Source organism: Patella vulgata, chromosome 8 (genome assembly GCF_932274485.2).
Source record: "Patella vulgata chromosome 8, xgPatVulg1.2, whole genome shotgun sequence".
In the NCBI taxonomy this organism is placed as follows: Eukaryota; Metazoa; Mollusca; class Gastropoda; family Patellidae; genus Patella; species Patella vulgata.
In genome coordinates this window covers 7,587,211-7,608,115 of record NC_065886.2, presented here as the reverse complement: position 1 = coordinate 7,608,115, position 20,905 = coordinate 7,587,211, and the positions used below count along the sequence as shown (strand labels likewise).

The window sequence follows — 20,905 nt, the reverse complement described above, 5'->3', positions numbered from 1 at the left end:
GTTCTTCTGTAGTGTTTCTAATCTTTATATGATGTTTGAATTTTTCCTTCTTTTAAATGACTTCAGATGAATTAATTTCTTAAAAAAAGAGAATAAATGTCATACTTTTGATATAAAAAAAAAAAAATAACGAAACACTAAGTCAATATATTTATACGCAAAACCTTAAATGGGTTATAAAATTATTTTGGTAAAAATGTTAAATTGAAAATGTATTTTACCAATTAAGTCAGCTTACTAATTAATTAGGGAGCAGGACAATTGCCGGTTGGGCAACTGCCGGCAATTGCCAACCAGCAGTTGTTCGTTGACAATTGTCCAACTGGCAGTTGTTCGCTGGCAATTGTCCAACCGGCAGTTGTTTGTCGGCAATTGTCCAACCGGCAGTTGTTTGTCGGCAATTGTCCAACCGGTAGTTGTTCGCCAGCAATTGTCCAACCGGCAGTTGTTCGTCGGCAATTGTCCAACCGGCAGTTTTCACTGGCAATTGTCTAACCGGCAGTTGTTTGCTGGCAGTTGTCCAACTGGCAGTTGTTCGCCGGCAATTGTCTAACCGGCAGTTGTTTGCCGGCAATTCTCCTAGACCCATTTATTATCCTTAAATAACACAATCCATCCAATGAATAAATTCTTTGTAACTTAAATTATGTAATTGTAATTCTGAACATATTGTATTAAAATACCACAGAAATTTTGTTAAAACTGTGGTCATTTATATTAAACATACATTACGCATCTTATATGTCGGATTTTCATTTGATTTCAATCCAATCTGCTGCTCAACACTCATTGATGATTAAATCCAAATATGGATAATCGAGACTATGTTTTTTTATTGTACAGACTTTAGTAATGATGATAAAGGCTAGGCCTAAAATTCAATCGCTTAATTCTCGGTTTAGAGTGGAGCAATTTGACTGAAATTTTCAGCATATTCCCTTCAGTCAGATTACTTCACTTTGAATCCAGAAATACTCATTTCAATAACACTGTAGCCTTGATTGTCTTTTTTACCGTTGTTCCGATAACAAACAATGTTTTGATTATCAAGTTTTATGGTTAATGATCAACCACCGTTAAACAGCAGATTGGATTCAAATTTGTTGAAAATCGGACCCATAAGATGGCACCGAGAGTTGATTATGGTCTTGTCATGTTAATAAATGTCTAATTAATAGTTTATATAACATTTAAGGCCTAAAGAAAGACCTGCAATAGGCAAAATAAACCTCTTGAGTAATACCATCTTGCTATAAAGATATCTGGATCAAGTTTACAATGTCCCAGAAAGACCTGCAATAGACAAATTTAACTCTTGTATAATGTATTGTTTAAATAATCTGAGAGGTAGTGTTTTTACTTTTTTGTTAATATACAAGAAGCAATTCTGTCGTGACCTGTTTCACATTAATTTCAATACGTATTTATGTTGACTTGAAAAATAGGAGGGGGGGGTGGATGGCTGAATGGTTAGCGTGCGCGCGCTGTATCATGAAGTCTGTCATTGAGTCGACTGGCGTGGTTTCGAATCCCCGGTTGTACGTGACAAGGAGTAGGGTCGGCTGTCCAACCTCGTGGGTTTTCTCCGGGTGCTCCGGTTTCCTCCCACTGCTAAAGACCCCTATGCGCAAGCGAATTGTTGAAATAAAATTAAACCATATGTTAGTCCCAAAATGACCTAGTTTGTGTCGAGTGGACGTTAAACCCCATTTCTCTCTCTCTCTCTGAAAAATAGGACGTTTGACCGTGTTTCAGTTTCACGTCGACAAGACACTCCTTGGATTGTCTGCCATGTTAATTTCTTGTTTTACAATGTTGATTAGTTTATATACGGTTGTAGTCGGTATAATTGGCAGAGAAATTAGTTGTAAGTAAAAATAATGCGATAATCACGTTAAATAGAGTGCTTTCAATATCACAGGGGTCTGTACCTAATGATTGAGAATTATCAATGGGTCCTTGTGGCTTTTAATGAATTTAAACGAAAATAAAATTGTCTTTTGTTGTCCATGATTGTGGAGACCAATTTGTTGATGTGAAGGACTTTTCCACTCGATTTGTTGATGTGAAGGACTTTTTCACTTGATTTGACATCAGGAAGGACTTTTTACTGAATTTAACATCTTGAGCATCTGTTGTGTGCTCTTTGTTGAGCGGTTAATTCTTCGTTGTTCATTAGACCTACTCAAAATCAATCTGTTCAGATCCCTGGTGATGGAAATAATAAAGATCGGCGTACATCAACACGATGACTTGGAGTAACGCACCTGATAGATTGTAGCCGATCTACGTGTTCGACAACTGGTTGTCAACATTGTCACAGGTACATAGACATCAACCGGCAACTGGTTGTATCCTCTCAGTTGCACCAAGTTGCTCCCAGTTGCTGGTGCACCGTTATATCCAGATGCAAGTGTTGATGCCCCCAGTGGCTGGCACACCATTATCTCCATTTGCAAGTGTTGATGCACCCAGTCGCTCCCAGTTGCCGGCGCACCGTTATCTCAAGTTTCAAGTGTTGATGTACGCCAGGCTTACCATGATATAAATAATTGAAGTTAAATTTATTATTTAATATATAATGTAGATATGTGAATGTTTTTGTCCATGTTGTATATAAACCTTCCCTTGTTTGAACTTTTTAAAGAAATAGTTATTTGTGTATTTTGTTTGTGTGAATATTATAAGAAATATTTAATTAACTAATGTTTGCAACATTCTTCGGTGTGGTGTGAAGTAAGATTCTAAATCGACGCAAAAAAACAAAAAACAAATTGAAAAATATTTTAAATGTCTGTTACCTTTGTCCGTTATGGAGTATGCCGGGGTGAATCAGAGCGGAAGTGAGTATTCAAGATAAATTTGCAACATTCTTCGGTGTGCTGTGAAATAAGATTCTAAATTGACACAAAAAAACTTGAATTGAAAAATATTTTAAATGTCTGCTACCTTTATCTGTTATGGCGTATGCCAGGGGTGAAGCAGGGCAGAAGTGATTATGCAAGATAAATTTGACAAGGAGTAGGGTTGCCTTTCCAACCTCGTGTCCTTTTTCCAGGTCCTGCGGTTTCCTCCCACTGCTAGAGGCCCCTACGCGCAAGCGAATTATTGAAATAAAATTAAACCATATGTTAGTCCCGAAATGACCTAGTTTGTGTCGAGTGGACGTTAAACCCCATTTCTCTCTCTCTCTATCTCTCTCTCAAGATAAATTTGCAACCATTTACAACATAATCTTCGGCTTTATCACAGTTCTTTCACAGATTCATTTCAAATTTGCATGGATTGTTCGTAAGGAAGAACTCTATGGATAAATAAAATACAGAGTTATCTCCCAGTTTACGGCAATCATGAAAGCTTGTGAATTCTATACTGGACAGATGCCTTGTAAATTTTAGAGTTATTTTCAAATTAACAATGTGCTTAGTACAGACGACTTTACTACTACTGTTGGGTTTATTATTAAAAGGCCAGACAAGTACTTGTTTAGTTTTATAACAGCAAGTGTAAGACACAGCCAGATTAAGGGGTGGGGGTGACTAGAAAACAGCCAGATTAAGGGGTGGGGGTGACTAGAAAACAGCCAGGGTTCTAATATTAAAGGGATCCCCAAATTAGTTCTAAAAAACATTTTCTACCATTACTAACCAGATTAAGGCGGGGAAGAGGGGAGAGGCTGACATAGACTAACTAGACTGGAGCCAGGGTTCTAAAAAGGGATCCCCAAATTAGTTCTAGAAAATATTTTCTACCATTACTAACTGTCATATGTTATGGTAGAATTTAGCTAGAGTGACATACAATTTTCACGATACGGTAAAGCAACAAGGTAGCATTCACCGGAATATGGCCCATTTTCATTGTTGAAGCAAGGGCCCTAGTGACATTTTCAGCCCAAGGTCCCATGCAAGCTTAATCTGACCTTGATGTAAGGTATTGTGCAGACGGTAGCCCTGAAAATATAAAAGTTGTTTACATACTTACATAAGTAAATAGGCATGTCTGTTGACAAAAACAAACAGGGAGGTGAATACTTTCCTTATCCAGTCTAGGTTGCTTCATCTGGCCGGGGCGGTGGATGGCTGAATGGTTATCATGTGCGCGCTGTATCAAAAGGTCTGCTTTCGATTCCCCGGTTGTATGTGACAAGGAGTAGGGTCGTCTGTCCAACCTCGTGGGTTTTCACCAGGTCCTCTGGTTTCCTCCCACTGCTAAAGACCCCTACGCACAAACGAATTATTGAAATAAAATTGAACCATATGTTAGTCCCGAAATGACCTTGTTTGTGTCGAGTGGACGTTAAACGCCATATCTCTCTTGCTTCAACTGACAGTCATCTTTATTTATGTCCTGTCTACTGAGTATAATTTGCACGTTGGTAAATGTGGTCTGAACCCTGTTTTCACAAATATTTTGAATTGCCAAAGCCAGAACTATATTATATATTTTCCAACAAAAGCTATCACCAAATATTACGCAAATCGAATAAAGAGAAAGAAAAGGCAGATAATGTAATACGAATTAACATGTATTCTAATTATGTGTGATAATCTAGTTCTTTATAGGTGGTCCAACAAAAGTTCTCACCAAATATTACACAAGCAAAGGGCAGATAACTTATTGTTTGAAATTTAATATGTATATTATAATAATGTGTACCACAAGAAAGGGCAGATAACTCATTGTTTGAAATTTAATATGTATATTATTATGTGTGTACATTAATTATTATGGTTTTTTTGAAGAGTAAATGTAGATGTTTGACTGACTGGTAGTATGAATGGTAAATGCAAATTAAATTCAGTAGAAATACTAAAAAAAAAATTATTATAATAATGCCGGTAATATTGAGAAAAAATTATGGGCATTGAGAATTTAATCCGATCTATTATACATAACAAGAGAATTAAAACTTTTATTGGAATATATTGAAAATGTTTCGTTTTGTATACCAGGAGTCCGAGAAGCAGTTTTGATTAGAAAAGGCAGCAGTTACAGTAGTAAGTGTAGGAAGGGACTGTCAACTGGCGTGGTTTCGATTCCCCGGTTGTACATGACAAGGAATAGGGTTGCCTGTCCAACTTCGTGGGTTTTCTCTGGGTCCTCCGGATTCCTCCCACTGCTAAATACCCCTATGCACAAGTGAATTATTGAAATAAAATTTAATCACCATGTGTTAGTCCTGAAATGACCTAGTTTACGTAGAGTGGACGTTCAACCCCTATCTCTCTCACTGTTTTATACCATACCCCTCGACATGAAATACATATTGGGGGGGGGGCAGTTGGCAGGCCCATAATTGGCTTGTGCTTGAGACAGCTTTTAAGCTAATGAACACATATTTGCTAATTATTGGGGAAGGGGACTGAAGCCTCCACGGTTGTATAGATAAATACTTTCCAGTCCTCCAAGGGATTAGAAAATTTCCCCCCAAAATGTTTCCTTTTTGTCTGGTTGTAACTTATTGACATCGCTGAGATCACACAACAGCCAGAAGATCAAACAAATCGTTGTCACTGATGTTGTCAGATAGCTGTTGAATTATCGAGTCGTTCAGATATTGAGATTATACGTTTCTCGATAATCTCTTACCTCCAGTTGATTTACCTGATAAAAACGGAGTGGTCTGCCACATGCTCTGTAATGGGTGTGATACCAGATTGGTACACGATAAAAGAGTAGGGTTGTATGCCAAAATTCATGGGTTTCCTTCCCTTTCTAAAGTCCCTGTGCACAAGCAAATTATATTATTTTGGTCCCAAAATTACCTAGCATGTGTCAAGTTTATTACTATTTCTAGAATCTTTTAGAGAATGTCTTGGGTCTTGGGTTCTGCATTCAAATTCTGGTGCATGCAGAGAAGAATCTTCAAGACTTTACAATCCAGGATCTTCTCTTTCTGGCAGTGCATACACAGCATAACTTCAGTAACTTCACTAGCCAGGACCATTTTAAAACCCAATCAGAACCCATGAACATTGAAAAAAAAAACCAAGAAATTATTTTAGAATTTATTTATTGTAATTTTTAACAAAATCACCACATCATTATTCTCTATCAACCAGTCATTCCAACGCATAAATACTCTCTATACAATATGAAAAAACAAGAGGCTGGATAATCTATTAAACATATCATCCATTTGTCTAATTTATTGTGTATGACAGCTAAAAAAAAATGTAAATGAATATGATTAAATATAAAAGTAAAATGGATAATGATTTTTACACAGATTACTATAGATACATAATGGTACAATAGACTTGATCATACTGGTACAATAAACATCGGACTTGATCATACCAGTATAATATATAAATAGACTTGATCATACCGGTACAATAGATATAGACTTGATCATACTAGTACAATAGATAAAGACTCCTCAAGAGATGTTTATATACAATGCTACCACAGATGTAACTGTTCTACAAAGTGAACGCAGTGATCACATTTGATTGATTAACAATTATTGAATGAAGTCATTTAGCCTTGAAATCAAATATTTGTGTGAACACTCCCATATATATAGTCATATTGGAACCGTCGCATTCCAACAAATATCCCACTTATAGATCTCGACCCGGCCAACAGAGCAATGAGGTATTTACAGAGATGGAATTTGATGCGAGTTTAAGACAAAAGAATCAACATTTAATATAAAATTTTCTATCTAAGGTGTCGTTCAACCCATCCACCACCCAGTTCTGCAGGTTAGTCAATTGGATGCAAGTATTTAATATTTTTGGGGTAGTGGTATATAATATGTATATCTGGCCAGGTTTTTGGATATTTAACAGTAGTGGTATATAATATGTATATCTGGCCAGGTTTTTGATATTTAACAGTAGTGGTATATAATATGTATATCTGGCCAGGTTTTTGATATTTAACAGTATTGGTATATAATATGTATATCTGACCAGGTTTTTGATATTTAACAGTAGTGGTATATAATATGTATATCTGGCCAGGTTTTGGATATTTAACAGTAGTGATATATAATCAATCCGATTAAAACACTGATCCTATTTCATTTCGTTTTTATAGTTCAAAATTTCGTTTTACTTGTCTTTATTACACTAGGATCTGCCAGAGTTGTTATATAACCCGAGTTCTGGATGATGTGGGGGATTAGCCAACGAAATGGTTTGTTACGGCCAGTTTTTGGCGTGAGTTGCACGAAACCATGAGTAACCCACTAGAAACATCACTGCTGATTGGTTAATCAAATGTCTGACGTCATAGGGGCAGATATTCATGTAGTAGAGGCCATCGAAAGTATAAAAAAAACGAAACGAAATATAGATCTGTATTTTAGTCAGATCAGTATATAATGCATATAAATTAACATCTCTTTGATAAAACATGTTTTAAAGTCAAGTTATCTGGCCAGGGTTTAGCTACTTAACAGTTGTGGCATATAAAACATATAAATTAAGATCTCTTTGATTAAATCAATCTCCAAAGCCGAGTTGTCTAGCCCCGGTTTTAGTAGTATGAATTTTGTAACTGCGCAGGAATACGAAGATACATCTGTAGTGTGATGAGGCCACCACACAGGGTAAATAAAGTTTTAGCGATCAACAGCATCCAAGATCCCAGACCAACAGCATGGATTAAAATTCTGAAAAAAATATAAGATGTTGAAGAAGTTATATAATACATTATGGTTAATACAGTAGAGAGAGAGAGAAAGACAGAGAGAGGGAGGGGGGTCTTTAGCAGTGGGAGGAAACCGGAGGACCTGGAGAAAACTCCTTGTCACATACAATCGGGGAACCGAAACCATGCCAGTTGACTCAATGACAGACCCTCAGATACAAAGTATGTGCTAAAGACCCTCTACACGCAAGCGAATTATTTAAATAAAAATGAACCATATATTAGTCCCAAAATGACCTAGTTTGTGTCGAGTGGACCTTAAACCCCATTTCTCCCTCATATTTGTTTCAAAAGTTTAAGAAGAAATAATTTTTGGTCTACACTGTAAGCTACTGTGGAACATACAGTCTCAATTTTTATCTTAGATTTATCTTACACAAAACAAATGAAAATATAAAATCCAATGAAATCATCAATATTATTTTGAACCTAAATAGAAAAAAGGTCCATTTGTAAGTGATTAAGAGTGTAATCAAACTACAGAATATAAGATGGAACTAATTCTACAATAAGGTCAGTTTAAACATGGTTAAAAGTAGAATTTTAGTGTGAGATATAAGATGGAACTTACTCTACAATAAGAGGTCTATAACAGCCGAGAACCAAAAGACTAGCAATGACAGGAAACATAGATTTATTTACATCATTTCTACTGTATAACCACACTAACATGGCTGTACTAATATGATGCACCTACAATACAACACAAATATATACATGTAAACATGTTGACTTCCATTAAATTAAACATATATTATGCAATAGCTAAATCTGCCATTTCAGGTCTTCTTTAGACCTGAAATGTTATATAAACTATTAATTAGACATTCAAAATTTATTAACATGAAAAAACCGTAATTAACTCTCGATGCCATCTTACATGTATGTGTTGGATTTTCACTGGATGGGAATCTGATCTGCTGCTCAACGCTCATGATGATTAAATTCAAAAATGGATAATCAAGACTTTAGTAATGATGATTAAGGATAGGCCTAAAATGTAATTGCTAAAACAAACCCCTAACCCCCATTCAATTTCACTTTATTAGTGTACTTCAGCAGAAGAAGGCTAACATCAATAGACGAGATGTTCAAGCCAGAAGAATATACCTTATTATTGAACAACCTGATTGAACCAGTAGGTTACTAATACACAAGACATTTAACAGTTCACTTACCAAACTAACATTAGAATCAAAACTCATCTGAACATATTTCCAATCAAACTCAACACCACGAGCTCCAACCCATAGTGGTATAACCCTGTTAATATGAAAAACACATAATTAATTTAATACTGATACTTGATATATATATACACATGCCGCACAACCCATAACCAGGGTTCTTAATCCATTTTGAAACGAATCGACCAGAAATGGGGTAAATATAAGCTGCCAATCCCTTTAATATAACGAGAATTCCACAAAAATAATTCTTGGAAAGTTTAGGTACGTTCTTCTGATGGCCCTTATTTTATTTCAATTGAAATCCAAGTCAGGTGACTAATATTTTGTTTTGGTTTCTAAATTAGATGTTAAATAATGAATATTTTAGAAAATCCCTACTGAACATCGGATAACAATTTTCTAATCAACATAAGGTTTTTTTTCCCAGTCTAATGAAAACATCTTCAAGTGTTTGTATGATTTTATAAAACATATAGATTATAGTAAAACATGTAGAAAATATCAAAACAATAAAATTAAAATACGATAGAAACATTATTTTGATATAATGTGGGCGTATAGCAACATAAGACACTATTTGTTCTCACCTGGTCATTATAAGTTCTGATGTGGCCCAACCCATTCCAGCAACCATGAATTTTAGTTGACTTTTACCTGCTATTCTTGTCATAATCAAATGGAGACCAAGTAGATCAGCAAAATCCACTGTACATTTTAAAAATTCCTAAAAATAGAAATAAAATATTGTATTTGTTAATCAAACATAAAGTCATGCAGTTGATGTCTACACTCAATGGATTTGTACAACAGTTTTTGAGTTAACATTTATAAAGAACAGGAAGAGAAAAAGAGGGAGAGATGGGGTCTAACATCCACTCAACACAAACTAGGTCATTTCGGAAATCGGAATTAACATATGGTTCAATTTTATTTCAATAGTTTGCTTGCGCATGGGGGTCTTTAGTAGTGGGGGGAACCGGAGGACCCGGAGAAAACCCACAAGGTTGGAAGGCGACCCTACTCCCTGTCACATACAGCCAGAGAATTGAAACCACGCCAGTTGAGGAAGAGAAAACAAAACCTCAGAAACTATACCATGTACTTACTCCTGTAATATCCAAACTGTTTCCACCGGAATCTGTTGCTGGGAAAAACGTAGCCAAAACCATCATCTTACACAGTTGGGTAAATAAATAGGCACCACCCGCCTTCACACACTTCCAGAAGGCGTTGTACTCGGACCTGTTGACAATAAATACCGATTTCTATCATCATGTACACAATATAACAACCAACAGCGCCTTAGAAACTGTTCTTCAGTATTAACACACTTTATAAAAGACGATATTATTATTACTATAATTTAGCTTTATTTCAATGAAAGTCACAATCTGATTAAAACACAGATCTTAATTTGTTCCGTTTTCATAATTTCGTTTTACTTGTCTTTACAACACTAGGATATGGAAGAGTTGTTATATACATGTAACCTGTGTTATGGACGAAGTGAGGGATTAGCCTACGAAACGGTCTGCTACGGCAATTTGTTGGCGTATTGTGCACGGAACTGTGGGTAAACCACTAGAAATGTCAATGTTAATTGATTAATCAAATATCTGACGTCATGGGGTCATAAGCCACTTGTACGACCCCTGATGCGACCTTCCACTACAACTGGTCAGATATTCATTTAGTAGAGGTCATCAAAAGTATAGAAAAAAAGGAAACGAAATATAGATCTGTACTTTAAGATTGATTAAAGTCAGTACAACAATTAATCTTTGTTTAAATACAGATAACTAATATAACATAAAAGTACATTTATAATCAAAGTTGTTAACCTATCCCATTATTCCTGTCTGATTATATTTTGTATATTTCCCGTAAAATAACATGCACAGAATGTAGTTTAATCTATGGTGCACGAAATCCAATAAAAAAAAATTTCGGGTTGAAAATTTACACAAATAATGTTTAAATTTCGCAGTGATTATTGGGCCAGTTTCCATTGGAGGTCTGAATCAAAACTTTTTTTCATTTAACTTTTTATGGTGATTTATTTTATATGATTTTTACGAATTTTCAAACAAAGATTTGATATTAAATGAAAGTTGAAGAAATTAATGCTAATAAAATGATACCCATGTAACAGTGTATGATTCTGTGCACAGTTCACCATGCAACAACACTAGATAAAAGGACTAAATCTACAAATGTATTTGTTATAGCCAGCTCAATCTTCGTCAAGGTCGCTGAGATGTAAATTAGGTTTGGGCACATGATTGTTGACGAGATTATTGATTAGGGTTAGGTCCAGGGTTAGGGCTAGCCCTGTTTACATCTTGTGACCTTTGACCAAACTTGAAGTTGGCCTTGGCTTATCATCAAAAAGAATTATACAAATTATAGATCTAGATAAAAGTTAAAACAGATTATTTCGGCCAATATCATACGAAATTTATTTAAAATTTCTTCCAGATCAAACTAATTCTAATGAAAACAAATAAAACGAAATAGTTTATCTGATTTAATCCGATTGGAAAAATGTAAACGTTGCAGGAGTCCTCGCCCCCGGCAAGAACTGAAAACATCGACGACGGCGCTGTCATTCAGCAACACTAGAGGTTTCATCAAAACCAGTACATTCTCGACTATATTAGTTACATTCAATGTCTTCAATAAATTAGATGGTTACTTACAAACCCGAACACTTGTAGACAATAGCATAAGGAATATATGCCAAAGCTACACAGTTTCCGAAATGAAAAAAGGTCATTTTGCTAGCTTCTTCAGAAAAATCGGGACCGGGTTCTTTAAACCGGAAACGCTGCATGTGATTTCCGGTTAGCTCGGCACCAAATATATATTTTAATTCCAAAACAAATAGTAATTATTTAATTATGCCAATATATATTTTATACATTTTCTGAAAATCTAGCTATTTTATGAGAATACAAATTAGTAATTAATTAATTTATTTAGTTTTGCTTCGGCACAGTAAGAACTTCCTTGGAAACCAATTTTATTGTTATAGTAACGTGTGTTATGGTGGCTTGTCAGTGATAGAAATTATTTTATTTATGTGATAACTCGGAGCTGTCGAGCGTGACAGAATTAAAATCCAACATGAGTGTGAATTTTAGTGCAAATCAGGTAAAATATTCTGTCCCAATCCTTATGAAATTACTACTTGCAGGGGAATATTAGGCCTATAACTTATTAGGCTACTTATAACTTATAGGCCTATAGGAGTATAGCAGTAGCTAATTTATTACAATATAACTTCAACAATGAAGTAGGCCTAGAGTAGTAGTTCTACTACTACAAGGCCTACTAGCATAGTATTAAGCCTACTAGTATTACTAACTTTAAAAGTAACTACAGACAGTGCCGATACTAATCAACTAGAAGTAGAAGGAACGAGAGTTATATTGTGATTCGCAAGCGTTTGACAGATTTAGATTTAGATTAACTCATTTCGATTCTTTCTGTAACAAATGGCCTCAAGCTAATAAGGGTTCGAAATTCATAAACTAATTTTTAAATCACTACCACATAGGCTACATAATTCAACGGAAATACAATAGATGATATTTTGATATATTAAAATGTTGATGAACCATGGATTTTCTGGCATGCTTCCCCCTTGTCAGTGAAGCAGGACGGAGGGCCTGAGTGAAGGACAGCTGTCTAGTCGTTCGGATGGTACGAAAAACCAAGGTCCTGTGTACACATTGGCGTGCACGTAAAAAAGATCCCTTGACAGTTGGAATTCGATATAAGAGTAGGTCGTGGTGCCGCTGTCCGGACAAAATTTCCCTCATAGCACACTGTATGTTGTATGCCCGTCTTCATTAGCCCAGTAGGAGCAGAACAGTAGGACGTTAAACCCCTTTTCATTTATTATATACTTACCCGTGTGTTGGAAATCACCTCCCGTTTAATAAAATACATTGTACAACTAAATATTCCAAAAAGGTCTCTCTTGAAAAATTTGACGTATTTTCGACAGAGTGCAAGACAACATGGCTTTTGTCGCATGTTGGCCAAAACCAATGAAGCAGTTGTGGGGGTGATTTTTAATTTTGACAGAGAGTTTGACAACCACATCTTACAATCAAAACTTTAAGTCTGATCATTTTGGTTTGGGCAACAAAAAATATCAACTACCATTACCAAATCCACCAAATTTTATTCACAATGAAAATATCACTGATAGCACCTATTTGCGTAAAAATAAAGGCATATATAATAAACTAAACCTTTCCTACCATCTTTATATTATAACTAATTCAACATACAACATGAAGTTCACGTCCAAAGTTTCCGAGTGTGTGTGTTGTTATTTGTGTGATGAGTGGTTACATGTCTCATGTATTGGTGAGAGGCTGCAGGAAGGTGCAATATGTCATTGTTAATACTGTAAATATATTCCTTATAAAACATACATTATGCAAGAGCTAAATCTGCCTACTGTCGGTCTTTCTTTAGGCTTGAAACGTTATATGAACTATTAATTAGACATTTATTAACATGAAAAGACTTTAATCAACTCTCGATGCCATCTTACATGTTAGTTAGATTTTCACTGGATTTGAAACCGATTTGCAGCTCAACGCTCACTGATTATTAAATGCAAAAATGGATAATCAAGTCTATGTTTTTTTATCGTACCAACTTTAGTTGTGATGATCGAGGCTAGGCCTAAAATTCAATCGCTAATATCTTGGTTCAGAGTGGAGCAATTTGACTGAAATTTTCAGCATATTCCCTTTACATTATCTAGTTTTTAACTATTATAGTGCGAACTGCCAGCTATGCCCCTTTAACTACCTTTTAATTTATTGTAAGTACTGCTTATAACACCATCACCCCATGAAGTAAATTGTTTCAATGGCCTATATAGTAATTGATAATGACCCGAGAAGCCTAGTCGAAACGTCGCTCAGTAATAAGCAGTATTTGTATTCCATAGAATTGTGACCTGTACACCCCATAAAGTTTTATTTTATTTGTATTCTGTGAATAAAAAGAGTCATCTTGGTGTCAATTTCACTCGGTACACAAACTGGTTTCCATACTTATGGGGTATATTCTTCATGCTCTAAGACTAGTTAATGCAGGAGGACTGCACCACACACAATTACACAAAACAAAACTAGGGACAAGACACAATACGTAGAAATCACAAACGTACATATCAGATTAAGTGAATGGATCCGGGCTCTAGCCGTAAACGTCCACTGAGCTGTACATTCCTGAGCCTGTAGTGATACAGACTTCCCTCAAAATTGAAAGACAAACAATGAGGAATATAACCCAGAGAAAAACATTGTGTAATACTAGTAATTTTAGTAGTTATCTGCACCTTGTCGTTGACTCCCTAACCCTACTACCAACAAGAATATTTTACCAGTATTTGTATAATGTATCAATTTATTTACCAATATTATGATTGCAATGTATTAATTTTTCTTTTTAATTATTTTCAGTACGAGAAAGCATTTCATCCAACCTCTTTGCAGAACTGGGAAGTCCCCAAAGGATTTGGTCGAGTAAGTTTTATGTAGATTGCAACTTAATCAATTATAGGGGGTTGGATGGCCGAATGGTTAGCAGGTGCACGCTGTATCATAAGGTCTGTCATTGAGTCAACTGGCATGGTTTCGATTTGTACGTGACAAGGAGTAGGGTCACCAGTCCTACCTCGTGGGTTTTTTCCGGGTCCTCCGGTTTCCTTCCACTGCGAAAGACCCTACATGCAAGAAAATTATTGAAATAAAATTAAACCATTTGCTAGTGCCAAAATGACCTAGTTTGTGTGGAGTGGAGGTTTGACGTTGTGTGTGTGTCTCTCTCTCTCTTTCTCTCTCTCTCTCCCCCTTATTATTATGTACCATATAATTATAATCTTGGGAACAAAAAAAAATTCACCATAAGAATGACTCCATAAACTAATATATTTTATATTCAATATTTCTAAGTTACTAAATAATCACTCTTATTGGATTGATACATAGTCCAACAATGGAGAAGTACAGACTTCTGTTCAAGATTGGATTGATGAATTCTCCGATAAAGGATTAAAGTCAGTCAATCAAGGCAGATTTAGTAGTTAATCAAGGTAGATGTATAGCACGATAAATACACACGTTAAACACTTAATTACCCAATCAGTCCAGCCTATTATCATTGATAATTGGGTTGAGTGGTAGATATTAATTTTGAAATTTTGAATATTATTCACCATATCTTGATGTCCGATTGAACATATTATTCTTGGTCGGTCATTTTCAGACGTTTGGAAAATAGCATAGGACATGTCCAGAATATACGGGTAAAATCCCCACCCATGGATCCCTTCATCAGGATCCCATTGTGTCCATAGTAAATTCGGGGAACACATGAAATACCCCCTATGGAATGAAATTAATACATTTTTATTTACTATTCAATATTTTCCAGCATCCCAATGCTAAAGATGGGTCAACACGTGTCATATCTTCAGGTAAAGGTCATTTGTTACCAGGAGTGATGAGGTCAAGGAGTTCACCATGGGGAACATTTGTTGGAACATGGGATATGCCCACAAAAATACCAGGTATGAACACACACATTGAATCCAGGGCTCTTAAAAGGGCATTATGCAAAGGCTAAATCTGCCTATTGCAGGTCTTGCTTTAGGCCTAAAATGTTATCTAAATTATTGATTAGACATTAACTAACCTATCTAGACAATAATCAACTCTTGATGCCATCATTAGCCTGCGATATTTAGTGGATTTGAAAAATTTTGTGATGGATGATTTAACCTAAAACTGGATAATCAAGACTTTATTAACGTACCAACGGTAGTAATGACAATCAAGGCTAGCCTAAAATTGAATCACTAATATCTCGGATCAGATTGCAGCAATTTGACTGAAATTTTCAGCATATTCTGTTTTCATTATCTATTATAGCAAGAACTGTCAACACATTATCTAATCCCCCATAATGCCCCTTTAATGAATATAAACACTGTGTATATTCAAAGTTATCTGAATGTTAAGTTTGGCCTCTAGAGCCTTGTAAAAGATTAAAGAAAGGGCCGTGACGACCACATCAAACATACAGTGGTGACAACAATATACAATATGTAAAATGATTATTAATTATTTCTGAACACATTATCCTTCAAACTTTATTTTATCGCATGATGAGTAAGAAGTTTTAATTTGATTTTTCCAGGAAATACGATAACAAACCACACAGCTCGAGCCGAACATGCCCTGGAAAACCTCTACAGTATTAAAGCACATGGAGATTTAATCATGAGTGGAAAACTCAAAAACAGCAAGGTAAAATATAAAATAAAACAGTTTCTTCCTAATTTATTACCAGCCCAAGCCCTGTATTCTCCACCAGAAAGTGAAATGAAACGGGGGGTTAACGTCCTATTGTTCTGCTCCGAAACCAAGCTGGAGCCAACACTGGGGACGAACCCAGGACATCCTGGTTAGTCGGCCACAGCGGCTCCTTTGTTTTAGCTTACGACACAAATGGTTAGATCTATTTCATAAGGCTAACTTTATATTTGGTCAAAGGTCATGAGATGTAAACAGGGCTAGCGCTAATCCTAATCCTAGACCTAGCCCTCACCCTTACCCAAACCTACAGTCTCGCCAACAATCACGTGCCCTAACCTTATTTACATCTCGGCGACCTTGACAAAATCGTGATCTTACCTTCAGAAATAGATTTAGCCGACACGAGTTTTTGTGATTTGCATTAATTTATGAATTGTATATCAGCTGTGCGTCTAATTATTAATTCATATTTGTTCCAGGTACCCGATCCTTTACCAGTTAAAGCAGACGTCAATGCTTCACAACCGACGGCAAGAAGTCCTGAAATTCGCTCCGGTGCCAAAAACCCCATTCCTGATTCCACATTACCCAAGGCTGGATCCCCTAAACCAACATCACCATGCCAACAGATTACATCACCAGTTGCTAGTAACCATGGTGATAGTAATTGTAACAATGATAGTTCACGAAGAACCCCTATTGATTCCTCGAGAATTCCTGTACCACAGAATCTCGACTTTGTATAGACTAAAGACATGTTAAAAGAGTGGAGGTTAGAGGTCGTGTTGGAGAGGTTAAAGGTCGTGACGAATAATTAAGCACTATTTTATCACATTTTTAAATATATTACAAAAAACACACTATGAATGCAATATGAACCACACGTGTATTTAGTTGGCCTAATATCCCGATTTTTAAAGTTAATACTTCTTCCAATATTTGCCTAATATCCTGATATTAAATATTAATTCTTCGGCACTGATGGTATGTTAAATTAGACATGTTATATAATATATTGTATTGATGTTTAAAACATAGGCCTGCTTTAATTAATTCACAATCTTTAGTTGTCATGCTATATATATATATATATAGTATTGATGTTTAAAACATAGGCCGGCTATAATTAATTCACAATTTTTCCATAAATGTCCTGATTCTCAAGGTAATAATCAGTTTCACACACTTTTTACCTCAATATACTGCTTCCCACAATTTCCATAATATTCCATTTCTTGGCATGTTTTAAATAGTGAAGTTTCTTTTTATATCCCGATTTTCAAAATGAATACTGGGCAATATGTTTCCCCAATAATGATTGCAAGCGTCATCCCCTCTAAGCTACCGTAAAAAAAAACAAAACAAATTCATGCACACTGGTTACTAAATATTGGAGGGAAGTTATCGAGTCAGCATTAGATGTTATATCTTTTAGGACTGGGTGTTATTTCTATTTCAATTAATATATTACAAGTCAGCATTAGATGTTATTTCTGTTGGGACTGGGTGTTAGTTCTGTTAGACAAGTCAGCATTAGATGTTCTGGACTGGATGTTATTTCTATTAATATTAAAATATTACACAAGTCAGCATTAGATGTTATTTCTGTTGGGACTGGGTGTTAGTTCTGTAAGACAAGTCAGCATTAGATGTTATATCTTTTTGGACTGGATGTTATTTCGATTAAAATTAACATATTACACTGTCAGCATTAACGGGACTGGATGTTATATCTATTCAAATAATACACAAGTCAGCATTACCGTAGATGTTATTTTTATTAGACTGGATGTTATTTCTATTTCAATTTAAATAATATTAATGTATTTATCCCTCACTTTTCATGTACACAATTTGATGGATTCGATAAATAACATTATTATCTACTTTTACTTTATCATTATATATTAGAAGTTAATGAATCAAAGGTCACCTGTTGAGACAAACTTAGTGATTTAAAACAATCAAATTATACATTAAAGATACATTATGGGAGATTAGATAAAGAGCTGGCAGTTCTCAATATAATAGTTAAAAACTAGATAATGTAAAGGCAATTTGCTGAAAATTTCAGTCAAATTGATCCACTCTGAACCAAGATTTTTGCGATTTAATTTTGGGTCTAGTCTCGATCAACATTACTAAAGTCGGTACTATAAAAAACATAGTCTCGATTATCCACTTTTTTTATTTAATTATCAACAAGTCGCAGATAGGATTCTAATCCAGAATATATATCGCAGGCTAGCGAAGACATTGAGAGTTGATTATGGTCTGGATAAGTTAATTAATGTCTAATTAATAATTTAGAAAACATTTCAGGCGTAAAGAATGACCTGCAATGGGCAGATTTAGCTCTTGCATAATGTATGTTTAATCCGAATTATGTTTTCATCAAATTTAACAGAAATCAGTAAGAAATAAAATTTGTTAAAAGTTATTTTGTGTGGTAGAACTGGATAATGACTAAAATTTATATAAGATTATTATTGATTGATGAGTTTATTAAGTTTGTATGTTTTTAGAGATTGTTTAAGAAAGATATTTGTATGAGCCTATTACGTGTTAAAGATGCATTATGTAAGATTTAGATAAAAAGATGGCTGTTCTTGCTATAGTATAATAATTCAAAAATAGATAATGAAAAATTAATATATTTAAAATTTTATTCTGGGCGAAGTTATGGCTGTTTGAAGATGTAGCTTAGACTGTTTTATTATCATAGCAACGCTACTTGACAACCAAGACCTAGCCTCGAGACAAGGAGTAGGGTCACCTGTCCAACCTCGTGGGTTTTCTCTGGGTCCTCCGGTTTCCTCCCACTGCTAAAGACCCCAATGCACAAGCCAATTATTGAAATAAGATTGAACCATGTGTTAGTCCCGAAATGACCAAGTTTGTGTGGACAGGACGTTAAACCCCATTTCTCTCTCTCTCTCCTCGATTTTCCATTTTATCGTTAAATTTTTAAATCGCACGAATGTTTAGATTCATTTAAATCTCGACCATCCAATGGTTTAAAGAGTTGATTATAGGCTTGTCATATTAATAAATGTTAAAATAATAACTTATATACCATTTGAAGTCAAATTAGAGATCTGCAGATTTAGCTCTAACATAATTTGATAGTTTCATTTTTAAATCTAATTGATTACAGTCTCTGCCATCAGATAATCCAGAGAGTTGATTATAGGCATGTCTTGTGAATAAATATCTAAATAATAGTTTGTATTGAAGCCACTTGAAAGGCCTTACAGATTTAGCTCTTACATAATGCATCTTTAAGGATATACTTTTATAGAAAGATTTTGTGATATTTGTTTTTATACTGGATAGACCTGGTTTGTCACCTATTTATTGACGTGTAATTATTGATATTTTTTATTTCACTACTGATATTTATAATCTTCAAAAATAAATTTATTCTCACTTACTTTTATTCATTCAGAGAATCAATCTCAGCCACATTTCTTTTTTTTAAAGCTATATTTCTATGAAAGGATTTATCTGGTGGTTATTTTCAATAAAAGCATGGTGAATTTGGTACATGAAATCTAGAGACACCCAATCTTACTAAATAAAATACTGGCATCACTGAAAAACACCCACAGGATGTGCACAAGAACAAAATATGAGGATATCCCTAATAGATTGCCTGTCTCCTCTCGAGTGAAGTCAGGGACGTTTCTTATTTGTTTATCAATCTTATTGCTAAAGGTTATTAGAACATTGTAAATCTAGTAGACTTTGTGATTAAACAGCAGAAAAAAAGTTGACAAAGGCCGATCTAGGAATTTACTTAGGCCTTGATATTCATGATAAACAGACACATACAAGCTTAAAATGGATTCTCCTTCAATCAAGTTACCTGATAAACAAAGGTGTGATAAATGTATTTGATATTCTTGATATTTTAAAACGCTACAGAAGACTTAATGTTGTATAACCCAAAAGAATTCTCATCAAAATGGGTTGAGAACCTATTCGTCTCAAATTGATGGCCATGTACATGTAACTCAATCACATAATGCTAATAATAGTCCGGACTGGTTATTTATCCATTAATAAGTCTCATTTAAATCCATCCCATAACGCTAATAATAGTCCAGTTGAACCAGACTGGTTATTATCAATCCATCCCATAATGCAAATAATAGTCCTGTTTAACCAGACTGGTTATTAATCCATTGTATAACGCTAATAATAGTCCTGTTTAACCAGACTGGTTATTATCAATCCATTATATAATGCTAATACTAGTCCTGTTTAACCAGACTGGTTATTAATCGATTACATAATGCAAATAATAGTCCTGTTTAACCAGACTGGGTATTAATCCATTACATAATGCTAATAATAGTCCTGTTTAACCAGTACTGGTTATTAATAACAGTACTAACCAGGAGGGAGAGATGCAATCTGTTTCACAGAGAATTACGAGTCTCGTATAATATCTCTGTCATAGATGACTGCCTTAACACGTGCTGTCACAGCACGCGGTGTGAATCATTGGCTGAATGGCGCGTGCATTGTTTACATAAGACATAACTGCTTCGGAGAGAATGCTGCATTTTAGTCATTTTAATACCCATTTACACTAAATCGGAAATAATTTTTACCTACAAATACGTCAAACGCCTTTATTTATTTTTCCAATATATACAAAAAATGTTTTAGAATTTAATTTGTCGCAGGAAAAAA

General features: G+C 34.9%; 2 protein-coding genes across 2 annotated transcripts; one reads left to right on the top strand and one right to left on the bottom strand.

The window, feature by feature from the left end:
* Nucleotides 1-5,997: 5,997 nt before the first annotated feature.
* On the bottom strand, nt 5,998-11,685 carry LOC126830047 (BOS complex subunit TMEM147). The gene is made up of 6 exons (XM_050560264.2): nt 11,555-11,685; nt 9,962-10,097; nt 9,443-9,579; nt 8,844-8,928; nt 8,237-8,358; nt 5,998-7,627 (listed from the first exon to the last, which is right to left on the bottom strand). The coding sequence occupies exons 1-6, from the start codon at nt 11,629-11,631 to the stop codon at nt 7,492-7,494; spliced, it is 693 nt and encodes a 230-aa protein (XP_050416221.1). The 5' UTR covers nt 11,632-11,685; the 3' UTR covers nt 5,998-7,491.
* A 189-nt stretch (nt 11,686-11,874) lies between these two features.
* On the top strand, nt 11,875-19,637 carry LOC130013995 (protein Flattop homolog). The gene is made up of 5 exons (XM_056102694.1): nt 11,875-12,008; nt 14,348-14,410; nt 15,321-15,456; nt 16,086-16,195; nt 16,684-19,637. The coding sequence occupies exons 1-5, from the start codon at nt 11,982-11,984 to the stop codon at nt 16,948-16,950; spliced, it is 603 nt and encodes a 200-aa protein (XP_055958669.1). The 5' UTR covers nt 11,875-11,981; the 3' UTR covers nt 16,951-19,637.
* Nucleotides 19,638-20,905: the final 1,268 nt, after the last annotated feature.

Bases quoted from the DNA above. Each gene is read 5' to 3' on its own strand.
- LOC130013995 (XM_056102694.1), top strand. From the start codon at position 11,982: ATGAGTGTGAATTTTAGTGCAAATCAG. The intron at 15,457-16,085 runs GTATGAACACAC...TGATTTTTCCAG, and splicing joins TATGCCCACAAAAATACCAG to GAAATACGATAACAAACCAC. The intron at 16,196-16,683 runs GTAAAATATAAA...TATTTGTTCCAG, and splicing joins GAAAACTCAAAAACAGCAAG to GTACCCGATCCTTTACCAGT.
- LOC126830047 (XM_050560264.2), bottom strand. From the start codon at position 11,631: ATGACCTTTTTTCATTTCGGAAACTGTGTAGCTTTGGCATATATTCCT. The intron at 9,580-9,961 runs GTAAGTACATGG...TTCTATTTTTAG, and splicing joins ACAGTTTGGATATTACAGGA to GAATTTTTAAAATGTACAGT. The intron at 8,929-9,442 runs GTGAGAACAAAT...TCATATTAACAG, and splicing joins TCAGAACTTATAATGACCAG to GGTTATACCACTATGGGTTG.